The sequence below is a fragment of the Crinia signifera genome, chromosome 1, assembly GCF_055691185.1.
Source record: "Crinia signifera chromosome 1, ASM5569118v1, whole genome shotgun sequence".
In the NCBI taxonomy this organism is placed as follows: Eukaryota; Metazoa; Chordata; class Amphibia; order Anura; family Myobatrachidae; genus Crinia; species Crinia signifera.
This window is the reverse complement of record NC_139217.1, coordinates 159,173,242-159,191,500: the sequence shown is the minus strand read 5'-3', so window position 1 is coordinate 159,191,500 and position 18,259 is coordinate 159,173,242. Positions and strand designations below refer to the sequence as shown.

At 42.3% G+C, this 18,259-nt stretch overlaps 1 protein-coding gene across 7 annotated transcripts in view; it reads left to right on the top strand.

Moving 5' to 3' along the window:
• PSD3 (pleckstrin and Sec7 domain containing 3) overlaps window positions 1-18,259 on the top strand; it is a 525,478-nt gene that overhangs the window by 218,339 nt on the left and 288,880 nt on the right. For all 7 annotated transcript variants that reach the window (XM_083175230.1, XM_083175238.1, XM_083175249.1 and 4 more), the window contains one exon: window positions 6,590-6,982. In XM_083175230.1, coding sequence (XP_083031356.1) covers window positions 6,590-6,982 — 393 coding nt within the window. The remainder of the gene's footprint in view (window positions 1-6,589; window positions 6,983-18,259) is intronic.

The window sequence follows — 18,259 nt, the reverse complement described above, 5'->3', positions numbered from 1 at the left end:
AAAGAAATCGTGGGGATCGCGGGCATCGCGGTCAGTACATTAACGGCCGCGACGCGATGCCCGCGATCCCCGCGATTCCCCATAGGGTTCAATGTTAAATTTAGTGCTGCCCGCGATTTCACATTCAATGCTTCAATGGCCGCGATTTGGCCATAGGAATCAATGTTAAATGGGCCACAGAGCCTAAATAGGCACAATTAACACTTAAATGTCCCCCAAAATTTGTAACGCCACCCCACGATCCACGCCCAAATAGGCACAATTAACACTTAAATGTCCCCCCAAATTTGTAACGCCACCCCACGATCCACGCCAACCCGAAGCGTGGCGAGCGCAGCGGTACGCGTCCTCCGACCTTTTCATACCCCCACTATCCACGTCGGCGTGGAGTTGAGAATAGAATAGTGTGGCGAGCGCAGCGAGCCACCGAGCCCGAAGCGTGGCGAGCCCCGCGAGGGGACGCGGATACCTTCACAGGTAAACGTGGCCCTACGCGGGCTTCACAGGTATCCACGTCCCCTCGCGGGGCTCGCTGCGCTCGCCACGCTTCGGGCTCGGTGGCTCGCTGCGCTCGCCGCGCTCGCCACACTATTCTATTCTCAACTCCACGCCGACGTGGATAGTGGGGGTATGAAAAGGTCGGAGGACGCGTACCGCCGCCCCTCGCGTACCGCCGCCCCTCGCGGGCTCGCTGCGCTCGCCACGCTTCGGGTTGGCGTGGATCGTGGGGTGGCGTTACAAATTTGGGGGGACATTTAAGTGTTAATTGTGCCTATTTGGGCACAATTTAACTATTTGGGCATTTAACATTGATTCCTATGGCCAAATCGCGGCCATTGAAGCATTGAATGTAAAATCGCGGTCAGCACTAAATTTAACATTGAACCCTATGTGAAATCGTGGGGATCGCGGGCATCGCGTCGCGGCCGTTAATGTACTGGCCGCGATGCCCGCGATCCCCACGATGGGCGCCCAACTAAGTAAAGAGTACCGTTTACTGTAGTATGGAGGGCTTGACATGAGGGCTTGAAGACATTAAGAAATTCCCAGAGAACAATAAGGGAATATCTGAAGCTCAATGGGCTTCGGCAGTCATTCCAAAGCAAATGCGCCCAATATAAAATAGGAAGGCGGGATCAGTACAATACTGGCTTCAAAGGTAAGTTGTCAAGGCCCTCTCTACCTCTACCTCATTACATAATGATACCAAACTATCTAGAGCAGGCATATTTAAAATGTGGCCCTTCAGTTGCTGGAACTACACAGTTTGCCTTGCTACAGTTTTAGCATGCCTTAATAGAAAAACTGGCAGGGAATGCTGGGATGTATAGTTTCACAGCAGCTGGGCCCCCCCCCAGGCTGAATTCCCTGATCCAGACTCTGGCATGTATTCAATGCTCCTATGTCGCTGTAAAAAACGGTGAGAGTGCATGTTTTTTGGAGAGTGGTGAACTTTTCTCTCCTATTTTGTGCTTCCCTCTATTCAGCTCTGTTGCTTCTCCAAAAATATTTTGCGAAGCTAACTCAGTTCACCCTTCACTTCTCACCATTTCTGTTCAATGGGGATTTTAGTGTCTCTCTCCAAAAGTGTATTCAATGCACAAATTGCGAGTCCTGCTGGTTTCACAGTTCACCATTTTTCCCTCGGCATCTTTTTTAGGTGAACTGTAGGACTATCTTTGTTAAAGTTGTTATTTTTTTTGTTTTTTATGGCTTATAAATTAAAAAAAATGTACTCTAATGTATTTATTGCAAGTGCCATAATGCTGTACTTCTATATTAATTTATTTGGAATTTAATAAGTTATTTTAATGGTATCCAATAAGAAATCAGTAATGCTCCTAGTTAGACCCCCCTAACATAAAACAGCATGCAGCAGGCAGGGAAGCTCAGGGAGACCCCTCCTAACATAAAACCACAATTTAGGGGTGTATTAAAAAAAAAAAACTAAACCAAAGCCCCCAAAAAGGCATTTAAAAATGCTAACAATTACAAAATAAATAAAATAAAAACCCAGGGCACTGAAAGGCCAAAGCACAACACAATAATAAGAATAAATGAGGACAAAATACACAGCACCAGTCTGCAGCCACAAACCCAATTAAAATTGTCACACAGCCATGTGTTGTAATAAAAACAATGCACAAAACACTAACCTTAAACCTGTTCAGAAGCCAAAATCCACAGATCCCCCGAACACACTGCTCAAACACAAGTCTGCACACCTCACATGGAGAGCAGGAGAAACCTGATCTCTCCTGCTACAGCTCACCCTTTTCCCCTCGCATAATTATGCAGAGTTCGCAAAAAGGGATGGTGAGCTGCAGAAGCGTTGAATAAGGAGACAGACAAAGAGGAGATGATTAAAAGTGGTGAGTGCTTCAGCGAGGTCACGGTGACATGCACGAGCGAACAGTGAGCCTGACTCGCAAAAAGCATTGAATACATGCCATTGTTTTTGAATTTCCCTGTACAAATTGAGATATTTCTACAGTATTGTGAGATTGAATTCTCTGTGTTAAGAGTTCTTGTTAAACATTCATAGATTCAAGTTAATTTCTAGCTTTAACATAAAATGTAGTTAGTTGCTTTGGATTTCACAGCTTTGTGTTACAGGCCAGAAAGCAGAGATTAATTCTACTTAGCAGAAACTCAACCATTTAAAATAATTAATGGTATTTGTACCTTTATTAGTCCCACGAATGATTAAAGGTAATTAGTTGGTTGTAATCTCATAAGCTTCAAAGACCATTACAGCAAATGAGCAGCAATATCCATTATTAAGGAAGTTAAGTCTTAAGTACATCTTTAATGTTATATTACTCTGTGTCAAATCTGACTGGGGGTCATTGAAACTTCCATACTGTATATAAGAATTGTCCACACCAGTATAACACTAGATTTGCATTCCCAATGGATAGTAATTTGAGTGTACTTTGGGGTAAATACTAACCAGCAATCGCTTGATCCCTGACCTGCATCTAAGTACATGCGACATAATACTATGTGTTTGACTTTCCCATAAAGTATCCCAAAATGTAAATGTTTGGGCGCTCCTTTTCTATAGTTACGATTTGGTCCATTGTACTACATTAAGTAGTTTACCAAAAACTAGCATTGGCATGCATGCAGTGCCATTGGCTGACAAGGGAGTGTAACACACTTTGTGGTGTCCAGTAAATGACAATACTGGTCTTGTGCAGTCATGGTATACACATCTGACAAAGATTTAGGGCCAGATGTACTAAGCTTGAAAAGTGATAAAATGTAGTATGCTGCTTTCACATTACAAACCTGCTTTCAACCAGTTTTTGTAAACGTTTCTTAAAACGGGTCTAAAGCCAGTTAAACCCCTTTCACATTGCATGTTGTTACTGGTATATTACCATTTCAATACCGTTTTTGTACCATTCACATTCAACATTTCACCCATAGAAAACAGTGAATGTCATTTTAAAGGGTGTGGATCGTTTTATCAACCATACTTAGGTCGACACCGTTGGGTCGACAGGGGGCAAGTTCGACAGGGCTGTAGGTCGACATGGGTGAAGGTCAACAGGTGTCTAGGTCGACACATGCGTTAGGTCGACATGGGTTAGGTCGACAGGTCGTTAGATCGACATGGGGTTTTTCGCTGTTTTTTTACCCGAATGTCGACACAGTCACAGTTGGAAGTGAACCGCAGTCCCTCACAATGCTTCAGGCACGGTGCCTCGCTGCGCTCAGCACACTATTTTATTCTCCACCGTGCCCTAGTGGATGGTAGGGCATGAAATACTGCATGTCGGCTCAAAAAACAGTGAAAAAAACCATGTCGACCTAACCCATGTCGACATAAACCCATGTCGACATTGTCCCATGTCGACCTAGACACCTGTCGACCTTCACCCATGTCGGGCTAGACTCATGTCGACCTTCTGCCATGTTGTCCTAGACAGCTGTCGACCATCCAGCATTTTGACCCAACAGTGTCGACCTAAGGACTGTTGACCAAATGATCCCAACACCTGCACAGTATGCACTGGGTTAAAGTCTCCTCTCTGCTCTTTACTTCCTGCCTGTGCCTGGTGAGATCACAAGGGAGATAGCCTATCAACCTCTGTGACCTGCTCATGACTTGTAAATACTGTTTCAGACCGCACTTAAAAACCGTTATTTTGCAGATTTTTATTAACCGTTTTAAAACGGTAATCTGTGCGGTCTGAAAGATGCAGGACCACTTTACCGTTTTACAAAAGCCGTTTTTGTAAAACAGTTAAAATGGAGGGTCCTACCCGTTTCAGACCCAGTATTTTGGCTTCAAAATCGGGTCTGAAATGGTATTTAGGACCCAGCCAATGAGCTGGGTCCTAAATTCAGCGTAGTGAATATTTAATGAGCGCTCATTAAATATTCATAGCACTGGAGCCGCCCTCCCGCACGTGGGTTAACATCCCCCCCCCCCCCCCGCAATGTGTTAAGAAACCCCCCCTGTGCAGCCGGTACCTCCGTAATTGCGGATCCCGGCACTGCAGTATGTAGTAAAAGTGTATTTCAGAAAATGGCTGCCCCATAGGAAAACCTTTCGTATGGGGGCAGCCATTTTCCGAAAGTCACTTTTCTTAAACACATTGGGGGCGGGGGGTGACTGAAGACTGGCTTTGACCCTGTATTTGGAAAGTTTCCTAAAACGGGTCTGCCAGTGTAAAAAAAAAATACAGGGTCAAAGCCAGTTTTGCGGTCTGAAAGCAGCATTACACTTCAAATAGATTGGCTTTGAAACGGGTAGGATACTGCTTTTAACCCGTTTTGGATTACAGGTATTTTAAAAATGGTAAATTCTCTCTGGACCTTTCACATTACAGCTAGAAACGTTTTAAAGCCATTTAAAATCGGCAATTTACCTTGTTTTAGCTGTAATGTGAAAGGGGTACAGTGATAAACCACCAGCCAATTAACCCCTAACTGCCATGTCACAGACAAGAAGGATTTTGTTAAAAAGTGAGGGAAATCATGGACATGGTTAAAGTGTTACAGATTACAGTTCCTTTATGTTATGGGAAATAATACCTGTGAACATGAACATGTCTTTGTACAATTTATTCTGGAAAAAAAATCACCGTCCCTGGTGTGTTGAATGTTCTTATGTTTTGTGATGCAATGAAATGAACACATATAAACGGTACTTGATTCCTAGCACGGCGCCACCGATTTTATTTGTATGCAATCGGGTTGAAAAAATCGGGTCAATCGCATTGCATGCAACCAAATTGCATGTAATGCGATTGGCCCGACCGACCCGATTTTTTTTACATTGGAACCAATGTTAAATGGTCCCTGAGACCCGATTTTACATTGGCCCCAATGTTAAATGCCCCCCAGACCCCATTTTTCCTTGTATGCCCCCCATTGTTAACGCCACGCCACGATCAACGTGAACCCGAAGCGTGTATAGTGGGGGTATGAAAAGGTTGGAGGACGCGTTCCGCCGCCCCTCGTTTTGTAAATAATATGCTGCAATTGTAAAGCCAAGCAGATATCTTCTTTGCTACGTACTGCTGTGCAGTTCGGGGAGCATGACTGACTCGGATGTATACAAAACCCACCATTTTCCCTCCAAAACGCTACCATTTGCGAGTGTGCTGGCAGGGGGCAGGGCTTAATGGTTTGATTTGTGTCAGTTTAGCTCTGCCCCCAGCAGATTACTGTTAATTATGTCTCCATCGTGCCTGTTTGGTGAATTGTTGGTGCTATCCATCAATGAGAGTGCAGATAACCATTAGAAGAATGTGGAGAGATAGCTTTGTACCACAGAAAGGAGGAAGCTATGATATATGTTTGTGAATGAGTGGTTAGGGTCCCCTTTGCCCAGTGCCTACAATACAGTTAAGATAGATCTGTCCAGTTACTCTGAACACTAAATCGACTGTGTCTGAGCTGAAGTGCAAATGTTCTGTAATACTGTTACTCTGGTCGCAGTGTGAAGGCTGCCGCAGCCTGATGGGTAGACTGCAGTGGAGTGTCTAAAACGTAGGAGTATCACTTGTTGATGTCATTTTAGTGGCCTGCCTTAGCTAACGACTGTAACCTGGGGTGCAATTTCACTGGTCTTGGCAGCTGGACATTCTTTGCAACCTTAAAGTTTCACAGATGTTTCAATGAACTACGAGAAGGTTTTGATGGTGATCCGATGCTGCATCTTTCGATGCATGCAGCTCATCTGGGAAGTCGGCAGTAGGTGTCTTTACATATGGCATCTCGTGTTGCATTACCATTACTTCTATGATCTGCTGCAGATAAAGATGCAGCACCAGGCACTCCTGCCTCCACCTCTGAGTCAGGCCCAGGGGAGTAGGATCACTTGTAAGTTTCCTGATATGTATTATATTGTGTATTACTGTTTTGCGCTAGGAATTTAGTTTTTAAATATATACATTATATGCAGTCTAAACAGTGGAAATGCAAAAATAAACCATCATGGGATCTACAATAACTATAAAAAATTGGAAATATTAAGTGCATTGCTTGTTTGCTGCTAAGCCCCCCAAAAGGTGGAATTTTTGTGAAACTTATGCTATTACATATAACTAATTGCATATTTTGGTTTAAGTCCTAGAATTGTAACAGAAGACCAATACGAAGACACATTCAGATCAAAACGATGTTCAGAAGACTCCACAGACTTGTACAGCTCTCAGTTTGAGAACATCCTGGACAACACATCTTTATATTACAGTGTGGAGTCACTCGACACTTTATACTACGAACCAGATAGCTTTTTCAGTTTTGAGATGCCACTCACACCAATGATTCAGCAACGCATAAAGGAAAGCAGTCAGTACTTGGAGAGGCATACAACTGGTGATGTTGAGCAAGAGTTTCTCAAAATTGACCCAGGCAATGGAATAACAATGGGGTACTGCAATGATGTCATTAATGGTATTGATGATGTCACGGGAGTAGGAGTCAATAAAACAAGCAAATTGGCGGAGCTCTCAGGAAGGTAAGGAAAGACTTACTGCTTGTTGTGTTACATGTTGAAAACCATTTAAAAAATCCTGTGACCATTGTACATGACTTATCGGCAGATCTATAAACAAATGTAGGATAAAAAGTAGAAATTTTAATTTTATAGAATTTTTTTAATTCATATTGTACAATAGCTTACCATATACGGTTCCTCCTAGGGTATGACCAGTTCTGGTTGAGATAGTTGATTGCATTAAGTTTGGTATCTTAAAGGTACATTTACTGAGTTTCACCAATTTTACGGACATGGAGAAGTACTAAAGTGAAATCACACATCGAACTTGAAAAAAATGGGTGAGAAGTCCCGATCCATTACACCATTGTCCAAACTCACAAGCAGTTTTTCATGGAAAGCTTTTGAGTACCCCTTTAAAAATCTGGAGTTTAGCCGGCACTCCGCACACCTGCCGGATTCGCACGGCAATACATCCAGCCCTGTAATTGGGTAATTCCTGTTACCATTAGAGCTTCCTTTTGTTTACATAAACCACAGGGGTTGAGTCATTTTAATTTACCATTGCCCATTTTATTTACTTCTTATTGTCCAACAGTGAGCTACTGTATGCCAGACATCCTGGAGTCAGTCCCAGTAGGGTGTCACCTGAGAGATGATTCTTGAGGAAAGTAGTGGATGCTGGATATTGCAAAGATTCCATCAATCTGAACCTTTTGTAAATCCCCTGGGAAGGACATACCCATAGGGGGATTAGAAGTGCGATAAAGACGGTCTGTTGTTAGGGATGCCGACTTAAGTCACTGAGCTCTGTACATAGCGGGTGACGTGCTGCTGAGCGGTCTAGTTATCACAGATCGCTCCACACTCATCGCTGGCTAGACCGCCCACAGCACATCTAGGACATCTATCTAGAACTTGACTGAATGTGCTTAATATCTGAGCGGGTGATTTGATCTTTTTAATGTTTTTTCAAATTAGTCTTTCAAAATCTATTTCTGGCCAGGATTGAATACTCACGGGCTGATATTTCTGCCCAGCAGAAATATCGGTGAATGTTGAACACCCCCCTAAGTGTTAGGCACTGTGATTGCCTCCAAGCCTGCAGCCAGACAGTTCATGTATGTCAGCATATGATTGGTGGATTGCTGGAGTGGATTGTAATGTGTAGCATTGTTTATATATTAGCAAATTATTTGGGGTGTGGCTCTTAGGATAGACAACTGAAGGTCAACATGACTGAAGGTTGACATGGGCATTATGTCGACATGGAGAAGGTTGACAGTCAAAAGGTCAACATGTGGTTTTTCAATATTTCACTTTAGTATATTCAATATTTGTCGCATTACGTTCTCACAGCTACATAACTGGTTAATGCTGCATAACTGTGTTAGATTTGGCAACTTCACCATTCTGTGTGAAACTGAAAGGACAAAGGAAAATAACTGACTAGAACTGCGACCTGTTCCAATGGGCTCATTTTTGTCTGCATGCTTTCCTGTCATTTGTCTATCATGTGAGGACAATCCGCTTAAAAAGTAAGTTGACCATTGCTCCCTGCCTATCTCTATAACTAAAAAAACTGTGATCATTGCTGTGCATCTCTGCTATTAACCTGCAACAGGTTTAACTATTTCATACAGTTCACATCACTTCTCTTGTGTTCTTATGTTCTGCTTTCATATTTTCAGCACAGACTGCGTTAAAATGTTTTTCTTTGGAAAATAATTTAATATGAAAAACTAATCAGAAGGGAACAAACACAAACACAACTCAAGAACATGAATTAAGTAATAAGTACCCATATTTGCTGGCGTATAAGACTACTTTTTTCCCCTGAAAAACATGCCTCCAAGTGGGAGGGTCGTCTTATACGCCGGGTGCACTTATATAACAAACTCTATATTTTGAGTGGAAATGTTGGGGGGTCGTCTTATACGCCGGCAAATACGGTAGTTATGATTTTCAAGATTTCCCTTCCGGTTTATTTGACCTGTTTGCAAAAATATCTGCCACACTGCTATTATTCCAAGTTTGTGACCCTAAAAATGACAGTTATACCATGTAATAAAGTTCTCAAAGATGATCAGTGTTGGACATATCACGTTTTGTGAGATCTCAAAGTGAACGGTCACTATGTGCATATTCTGACCTCAATAACCAAACCTGCCAGCTAATTTTTTCAAACACTGCCTATAACTTGGCAGTTAGGAGGTGATTGGCTGGTAATGTATCTGTTTACTTTATCTCTCTCCAATGTTTAGTACATAGTTCCAAGAGTACACAAAAGAAGTCAGCCTTGCCTGGAAATTTCATAGATGGGATGACCAATCCATGGAATTTATGAATCTGAGGGTATCTTATGGTTGTATATGATATTTTTTACTCTCAATATCCCCAAAGTGTAATTACATCTCCACATATTGCCCACTCCACCCATTGTAGCCTATGTAGGCCACAAAAGATGGCTGCCTTACCTGGTGGTGATGGATAAATTAAACCAGTGGTCGCCAACCTTATGTGGTCCACGTACCTGTCTGGCCAACTTCCAGTCCTGAGACCACCATGTTAATCTACCCACCACCTGCAGCATATAGGCTCTCCTGAAGATCCCCTCACCACCTCACAGTGACTCCCATCTACCTTCCCACTTACCTCTGCTGTGGGAGTGTCAGCTGTGCTGCCTTCTTCTGCATATGGCTCCCCATGGTGTGCATCTTTGCGGGTATCCTGAGCAGCCTCCTGTCTGCTATGGGACACTGCCACTGGATCCCTCTGGTCAGCACTGGGGTACTTTAAGCTCCTGGCTGTGACCTTGGTGGACCAGTGAAGGGTGCTAGAAACAGGAACCTTGGGACTGTGATAAATCTTAAGTGAGGGGAGAGGTAGATGAGCACATGACTACAGCTGAGACAGAGAGTTGACCAATACCAGGTACAAGGGCATTGCGTCTAAATCTCTGGTGGTCTTTGCAAGCGGGCCCCACAAGGAGCTTTGCTGCACCCAACTGGCAGGTTATGGCACACTGTCCTGGTCTCCTGAACCCAACTGTATGTACTAAATGACCTGGATACCGTAAGATACAAATACTGGAGGTCTTTGTCGGTTTGGAAACTGATGGTGATACTATCGGTCCGAAAACCAATGACGAGGTATCTTGGCCTGGGAGCCGATGGTGGTAACTCTCGGCCTGGGAGCCGATGGTGATCTTGGTTGGCAATTCCTGGTTACAGTGCAGATATCCCAGTATGACTACTGGAGATTTAATGTACTGTAGCAGGATAAATACTTACAGCAGGAGAATACCAGGGTAAACACCAATAGCAAGATACCAGGCACAGTAGCAAGAAGCTAATCCTGGAGCCTAGGATGCAGTCTCTGAAGATACTCTACAGGGAACAGATGTTTGTTAAAGGCACTTGAAGCTTCTGGGATTACTGCTTATATCCTCCCAGTGGCTGCGTTTTCAGGGACATAATTCTACTGATGGTGCTATGATATTTTTTACTCTCAATATCCCCAAAGTGTAATTACATCTCCACATGTTGCCCACTCCACCCGTTGTAGCCTAGGTAGGCCACAAAAGATGGCTGCCTTACCTGGTGGTGATGGATAAATTAAACCAATGCGCCTGTAGAGATGTTGTGAATGGCTCATATGGTTTTAGCAGACTTCAGCTAAGATGGCAGCACCCTTGCTGCACCAAACTGCAGCACAGGAGAATGAGTAGTAGTAGTAGCAGTAGCAGCAACGTACTTAGCCAAAAAAACACTAATTACAAGATAACATACAGGGTGTGCTGATAAAATACAGCATAAATAGGGTATAGCTGGTAGAACTAAAATCAGCATCAGTTCTGAAGTAGGTGTCGAAATTGTTCAGGAGACTGACGATGAAGTAGAGGAAGGGAAGAAAAGGGCAGGAGCACAGGTGAGGTAAAGAGGTAATGTGAGTACGTGAGGAAGGAGGGCCCTACTCATAACAGTTAACAGACTAAAAGGAGGTGGGTGGAAAACGAAAAACAATAGGATAAGTAGGAATGGATGGAGGGGTATCTTACATGCAGCAACCAGTAAATTGGCAGTGTCTGGTATTTCACATGCGGTACTCACCCACTGTAAGTCCTTTGGAGAAAAACCTATGGGGTATATTCAGTGCTATATGGTGAGCTGTGACGGCGAGCAGTGCCGATAGCTCTCGGGTCACTATTCAAGTCACCCCCCTTCACACGTCGTTTTCCAGTTCGCTGGGTCTTTTCAGAGATTTGGAAACGGCGAGTGTGGCTGTCAAAATGGTGAGGTTCACACTCTATATGCAGGGGGCTCGCTGCATTTGCGGTGATCCTCACCATTCTGGGGAAGCTGGCAAGGATTTGCCTGGAACAGTGATTACTGCTAGGCATTGAATACACCCCTATATACATAAATAATATTATTTTAGTTTCAATCTCTTTGCCAGGAAAGGCTCCAATAAGAGCTGCTTTCAGGCAAGAGTTTTTTGTTACATACCCTTGAACTATCAATTCTATTGCTGTGTACAGAGATAATATATTTTTTGGGATCCTACTAACATCAATCATAAATATTTCCTATATTTATGATTGATGTTATATATTAGTCGTCCCTTATCTATGCTGCAGCATGTAGTATAGTGTAGGGATTACGGGTGTGTATGCAGTGCGCATGCTCGTCATGGAAAAAATGGGTCATTATGCCATGGCTAGTGATGAGGATGAGGGAGGCCAGATCTGTTGGTATGATTTGAGGGTTCCATTGTTTTATTAGTAGTTCTTATAAGATGAAATGTATTGGATGTTTCTTTATGATGTACTGATGTTTCATAGTTTTCATTACACTAAATGATTTATCTACTGGCCCTCGCTATGGAAGTCTAAAAAGAATGTGTTCTTAATAGTTTCCTGGTGTTTACTTTTCTTTGGTAAACACATTCACTAAGGGCCTTATTTTGGTTCATTCTTTCTGACAAAATCCTTCTTAGATGGGCAAAACCATGTGCACTACAGGGGGGGGGCAGATGTAACATGTGCAGAGAGAATTAGATTTGGGTGGGGTTTTACTTCAAAGTGAGATCTATATTGCAGTGTAAAAATAAAGCAGTCAGTATTTTCCCTGCACAGAAACAAAATTACTCACCCAAATCTAATTCTCTCTGCACATGTTACATCTGCCCCCCCCTGCAGTGCACATGGTTTTGTCCATCTAAGAAGGATTTTGTCAGAAAGAATGAACCAAAATAAGGCCCTAAGTGATCATTTACACAGGATAAGAGAACTGTATGCAAGCTTTAGAAATGACAATACTGTATATTTCTGTCAATTATAAACTACTATATGCATATCCCATTTGGATGGACCTTACATTTTTTGCTGTACAACCTGAAATACCAGTTGTCCCAAATAATTCTTTGAAACCAGATTTTCTGGGAGTGTTTCCTATTGTCCATTGCCTTAGCCCATAAGGCTATTTTTTTGGTTTGTAATTTTCACCCCATCACTGATCACTAAAACAACAGATAAGAGACTCAGAGCACAATATACAGATTGTCTCTCTGACAACAGCTGCAGTATAGTATGAGGTCACCCAGACTAGAACAATTTTGCAACTGTTAATAAAGAGCAATGGAATATCTCTATTAGTTGTGTAACACAGACAGACACAATGACAATTAACATTGTTTTGGAAATTAGTTTGTTTCATATGTACCGCAGTGTCCTACCGCTATAAATAAGACCATGTTTGCTATTGCGGGATACAGCCATTGGGTCGACATGCAGATAGGTCAACATGCAGTAAGGTAGACATGACTTTGGCCTAATGACCCTGTCGACCTAACCCATGTCGACCTAACCCATGCCGACCTTTAGTCAGTCATGTCGACCTTAAGCCATGTCAACCTAGTGATGTCGACCTAATGCCTGTCTACCTACTTGTTGTAAACCAATTGATCCATACCTGCTATTGCAACCCCTTCTTCCTGTAAAGTGTGTCCATTCTCAGTGTGTATAACCATAGCAGTAGTTTTTTAAACTGTGTGTATTGTGGTGATCAAATCTACATGTGAAAACTGTGATTAAATCCTGTCTTGCAGCATGCACTCATACATAGGGGTCAGTCCAATGGCAGGTGATATTCTTACCCCCGCGAGCTAGTGTGGTAATTCAGACTCAGACAGTATAGTTCCAATTTGGCATGAGATCGGTACACGAGGGGGGGGCGAGACGCTGTGCTGTTGCAGGTATTTGAACGTGGTGGGAATGATGACTCATCCTCCTTGCCCGCGACTGGACCACTCACATTGGCTGCAGATTAGCCGATTTGGTACTTCTTTACTTTCACGGCGCCACTAGATAGGACAGATAGGATACTAGATAGGATACGATTTTGTATGCGATTTGACATAAGATATCGCATAAGATATAGGATAAGATTTACTATCCATTTCATTACCCCACTATCCACTAGGGCCTGGAGTTGATTTTATATAGCATGGCGAGCGCAGCGAGCCCCGCGAGGGGACACGGAATGTATTTTATGGAATTGCATGCAAATGGCATGCAATATTGGGGACTTGCTTTGAAACAACATCCGTGTCCCCTCGCGGGGCTCGCTGCGCTCGCCACGCTTCGGGCTCGGTGGCTCGCTGCGCTCGCCACGCTATATAAAATCAACTCCACGTCCTAGTGGATAGTGGGGTAATGAAATGGATAGTAAATCTTATCCTATATCTTATGCGATATCTTATGTCAAATCGCATACAAAATCGTATCCTATCTAGTATCCTATCTGTCCTATCTAGTGGCGCCGTGAAAGTAAAGAAGTACCGCCGATTTAGATCAAATTTTGCTGAAAGTTCTGCATGTAGGACTCTGCAGATACCAGACAGCTGATAACCAAATTGTACACTCTGGTGATGCAGGTAGCATTACATATGTACAGTATAGTATCGTTTCATTTTAGAGCTCTGATCATTGTAAATTCGGAATCATAGGATTGACAGTCAATAGCACAAGGTCGATACTGGAAAAGGTTGACACAAGCAAAAGGTTGACGTGAGTTTTTTTAAATGATAGCTCATTTTGTTCGCCCTGCTTTGGGCCACCTTAACGCTCTCAATGATAATCCACATGAATGGTAAAGTATAAAGAAGTTCTAACAATTAAAGAAATTCGTGAAAAACCCATGTCGACCATTTTATGCACCAACCATTGCCATGTCAACATTTTGTGTCGTCATTTGTGTGTCAACCTTCTGCATGTCGACCATATGCTATCGATCTATTGACTGCTAACCAGGAAGCTGACGACCTATAATCCGGATCCTGTGATTTCACAACTGTTGAAAACCTCAATGAACAATACACAAACTATTTCCTCTGCTTTCTCATTTTGTATGGTTCTATCGAATGTGAACAATAGGGAACTAATAGCTAAATACTAAACCACATAGAAACATGTAGAAAAGAAGAAGTTGTAGTTGGTTTGTAAATTAGTAATGAAATGGAAAACATTCTTCTCTATGGTGACAGAAGCTCTACCTCCAACTTTCACAGAGAAATGAAACTATTTGCAGTGCTGCAACTGTCCAGTTCTTCTTTCAAACACACGTTATGCCTCGGAGCAGTGCCTGCTGATAATACAAAGTGGTCCAAATATTGGTTTAGTATATTTTTTCTTAAGCTGCGTAGCATATCGCCCAGTGTCCCATATTCATCATCGACCAGCGATGGTCACTGATGAAAATGAGACACTGCAGGGGGGGAGCCGCTGGTGGCCGGGAAGACGCTGGTCACGACCAGTGATCACTTCGTACACACGGGGGAATATGGGGTGAAATTTAATAGGATGAGAGATTCAGAAAGTGAGAGATTTGGTAAGAAATCTCCAGGTTTTTAAAGCAGCAATCATTTACACTGCAAAATCAAACTGGTTTTAAATGATTGCCGATTGAAAAACTGGAGATTTCTTACCAAATCTTTCACTTTCTGAAGCTCTCATCCTATTAAATTTCCCCCATGGTGTTCAGCGACCATATGCCGGGATGATATTAGCTAGAATCTCCCCATATGTACGGGGCTTTAGTTAAGCATAATGTTGTTTTCACAACAATGTAGAAAAATTGCTACAAAATATTTTGTGGCATCACCGCACCAGGTATAGAGGTTTATTCAGAGTTGTTCACGGATGTGCGACTTCAGAGGGGTGACTAATTACTTGCAGTCATCTGTCTGAATCAGGCCCACAGATAGCAACACATTTATACATAAGTAGATACAGTACCATTGAGAATATAATTTCATGATCTGCCAGATGTGTGGATTTGCAAAATTCCATAAATTCTGATAGTAAAACTGTTTCAGCAATTGATAATTTCAGAAAAGTTAATGGACATGTGTTTATAATTTAAATGACACAATGGCCTATCTGTTATAATACCCGTAATAAATACTGATCATTTAGCAGCATGTGTCCATACATATATTTTCTACATACATTTATGTCTTGCATATTAAGCTTTGAGTTAATGATTCAAAATCCATTGATGCTTTAAATGCAGTGTTTAAGTAATGGAAGAAGTTTTGAAACCATTTGATTGCTTTTTAAACATTTAACTCAACTTCATGGAATATTTTGTGTATATTCTTCCATATTCCTACATCTAACCACCTCCACCACTTAACATACATCACCCTCTTTCCTGAGGGCCTAATTCATATTTGTATGCACATACGTTAGCAGGGGCAATTTTCTCAGCTTCGCAACTGATGATAATAGTAAGTGATGCTGCCACTCACAAATGAAAAGAAACGCCCACAGAAGCTATCATGTGTAGTTGCGTACACGTGAATATACACAAAAACAAGGAACATCAGCTCTTTGGGTGGCAGTAGTGATGCAGACACCATGTTTTTGTACATACAAACTCATAACTGAAGGCAGATATAGGACCAGAAAAAGTGCCCTTGACATGCCTGCGGTAACTTCCTTTCAGTCACTTGATATCCTCATTGCGAGCGTGAATACAGCACCATGATGTACCATAATGCTGGTGGTGCGTGTATTAGTCAGGATGATGTCACAGGCGCTCGGTAAGCTGTGTGCTTTGCAACTTACCGAGCCAATCAGAATGACCCTCATTGGCCATAGCCTACAATATGTATTAGGCCCTAAGTCAAACGCTGTATTGTGTGGCAAGCTTATGCAGAAGAGGATTTTTGAATGGCAGACAATTCTATCATGGACAGTAGTGTACTAATGCATATGTGGTATATCTCACACATGATCTGCTACTTCAGTAGCAGATCATGTTTGAGGATATTACTTTACATTTTTGGCAACTAGTGCAAAAAATACTGCAGAGATGGGATTAGAAATGGATGAGATTTAGCCATCATGGAGCAAATATTTCTATTCTGGAGAGACATACAGTATCTACACCAGCAGGGCAGCATGGCACGTCACAGGCAGGATTTTTCCTCTGCTGGATTTATTCCTCTGCTCACTCATCATCAGACTGGGAGAAAATTCCAGTAAGGAAAAAATTCAAAGAATCCCCAGGATGTACCCTCCGGCACATGCTGTTTTCTGTATTATTACTTTTTTAACATTCTTATAGAGCCCTGGTATAACAACTGAACAATTATTCTTTATCTGAACAGTCATTTTATTCCTAGGACTCTGAGCTGTTTTCAGGGCTTGCACTAGGCTGGGCCGAGGGTGGGAACATCAGCTCCTCTGCCAGTAAGCTCTTAATGTACATCATAGTCAGGCACCAATCCAGGTGTGTACACTGACACAAGGAGCATCATCAGACAGCTGCATGTGGAAGAAACTGCTAATTGCTTCTCCTCTATCTTAGCTTCTGGCATCATAGGGGCAAGACATTTGCTGGGTGATTGACATGTAAGCTACAGTATTCTGTTGTATGTGCTCCCTAACCATTAGAGCCATAGATGACCACTTTGCTGTATTTAATGGATGCTCCATTCCTGGCTGTTTCAATAGAGATACTTATGTACCAGTTGACAATGGCATTAATGGGGCAATATACTGTACATCAATTAAACAAGGGTTGTGTTTTGGACATATCCTGACAATCTGTGCAACAGCAGCCTATGTTTAGTTTAAATTCGGGTATGGGTGTCACCCGATACTCGTGCATACAAAAAAAGAGGTTTTGAATAAAACCAATCAAATGTGCCTTTGATTGGTTTTTATTCAAAACCTCTTTTTCAATATGCATCAATGTCTTAGGGCAACATACATGGGATTTGGTAATTTTTTATGCGATTTGTGGCGATCAGTCGCGTAAAAAGCATCCAAATTGTATGTCCCATTCACATCCCATTGAAGCCTGTGTGTTACACCATCAGCAGGAGAGAGATGTTGGATCGCAGCCAAGCGAGCTGGGATTGGGGTTATTGACCTGGGTGTGACACTGAGAAAGTGTATCTCTTATAAAATGTCACCACATTTTCAAACAAATTCTAACACCAAACAGATATGAACAGTATACAATCCTCAGGGTGCAAATGTATATGAATATAGGTGTAGAGAAATATCATAAATCCTGATAAAGAAATAGCATCTATCACAATGCAGCAATTATGCAAAAACATGCTAATACTGCGTCTAATGACAAAAGATGCCATTTTATTGTAATTGTGTCCACTGCTGGCCACTCCAGATGCCAAATAGCTACAATTTGTCAATTCTGTTACAGCTTAGGGACACTGTGACCTTAACAGTCACAGAAAGAGAGAAAAAGGAAGCAGCGCTCACACTAATAAACCTTAGCAAGTGAATCAATTAATAAACATTTTTAACCCCTTCAGTGCTGCAATTTTCCAGGCTTGCCAGACTGGGCACCGAGGCACAGCCCGGAAAATTCTCGGGATTGCCACTGAAGGGGTTAATAAACAATATATTTAAAATATTAAAAACATATTATTGATCAGGATCACGTGCTGAATCTGTAAGGCCCAAAATATCAAGTATAATTTGCATTGTACCAATTGGTGAAAGTCCCAGTGTTGTCCAGTCAACTCTGCAGTAGAAGTCCTGGGTGTCACTGGAGAGATCGGTCCTTGAAAAAGCTGGCTTTTGGACCAGCAAAATGTGTTGGCACTGAATTGGACCCGGATCTATGCTGACCCAAAACCTTTTGGAAACCACCTGCTTAACTATCTGACCATTGGGTCCCATCCACTGGCTGTCCTTGGTCGATCCAACTGTCTGGAAATTATTGTCGTATAACTGGGGAGGTTTAGATTGGTCCATTC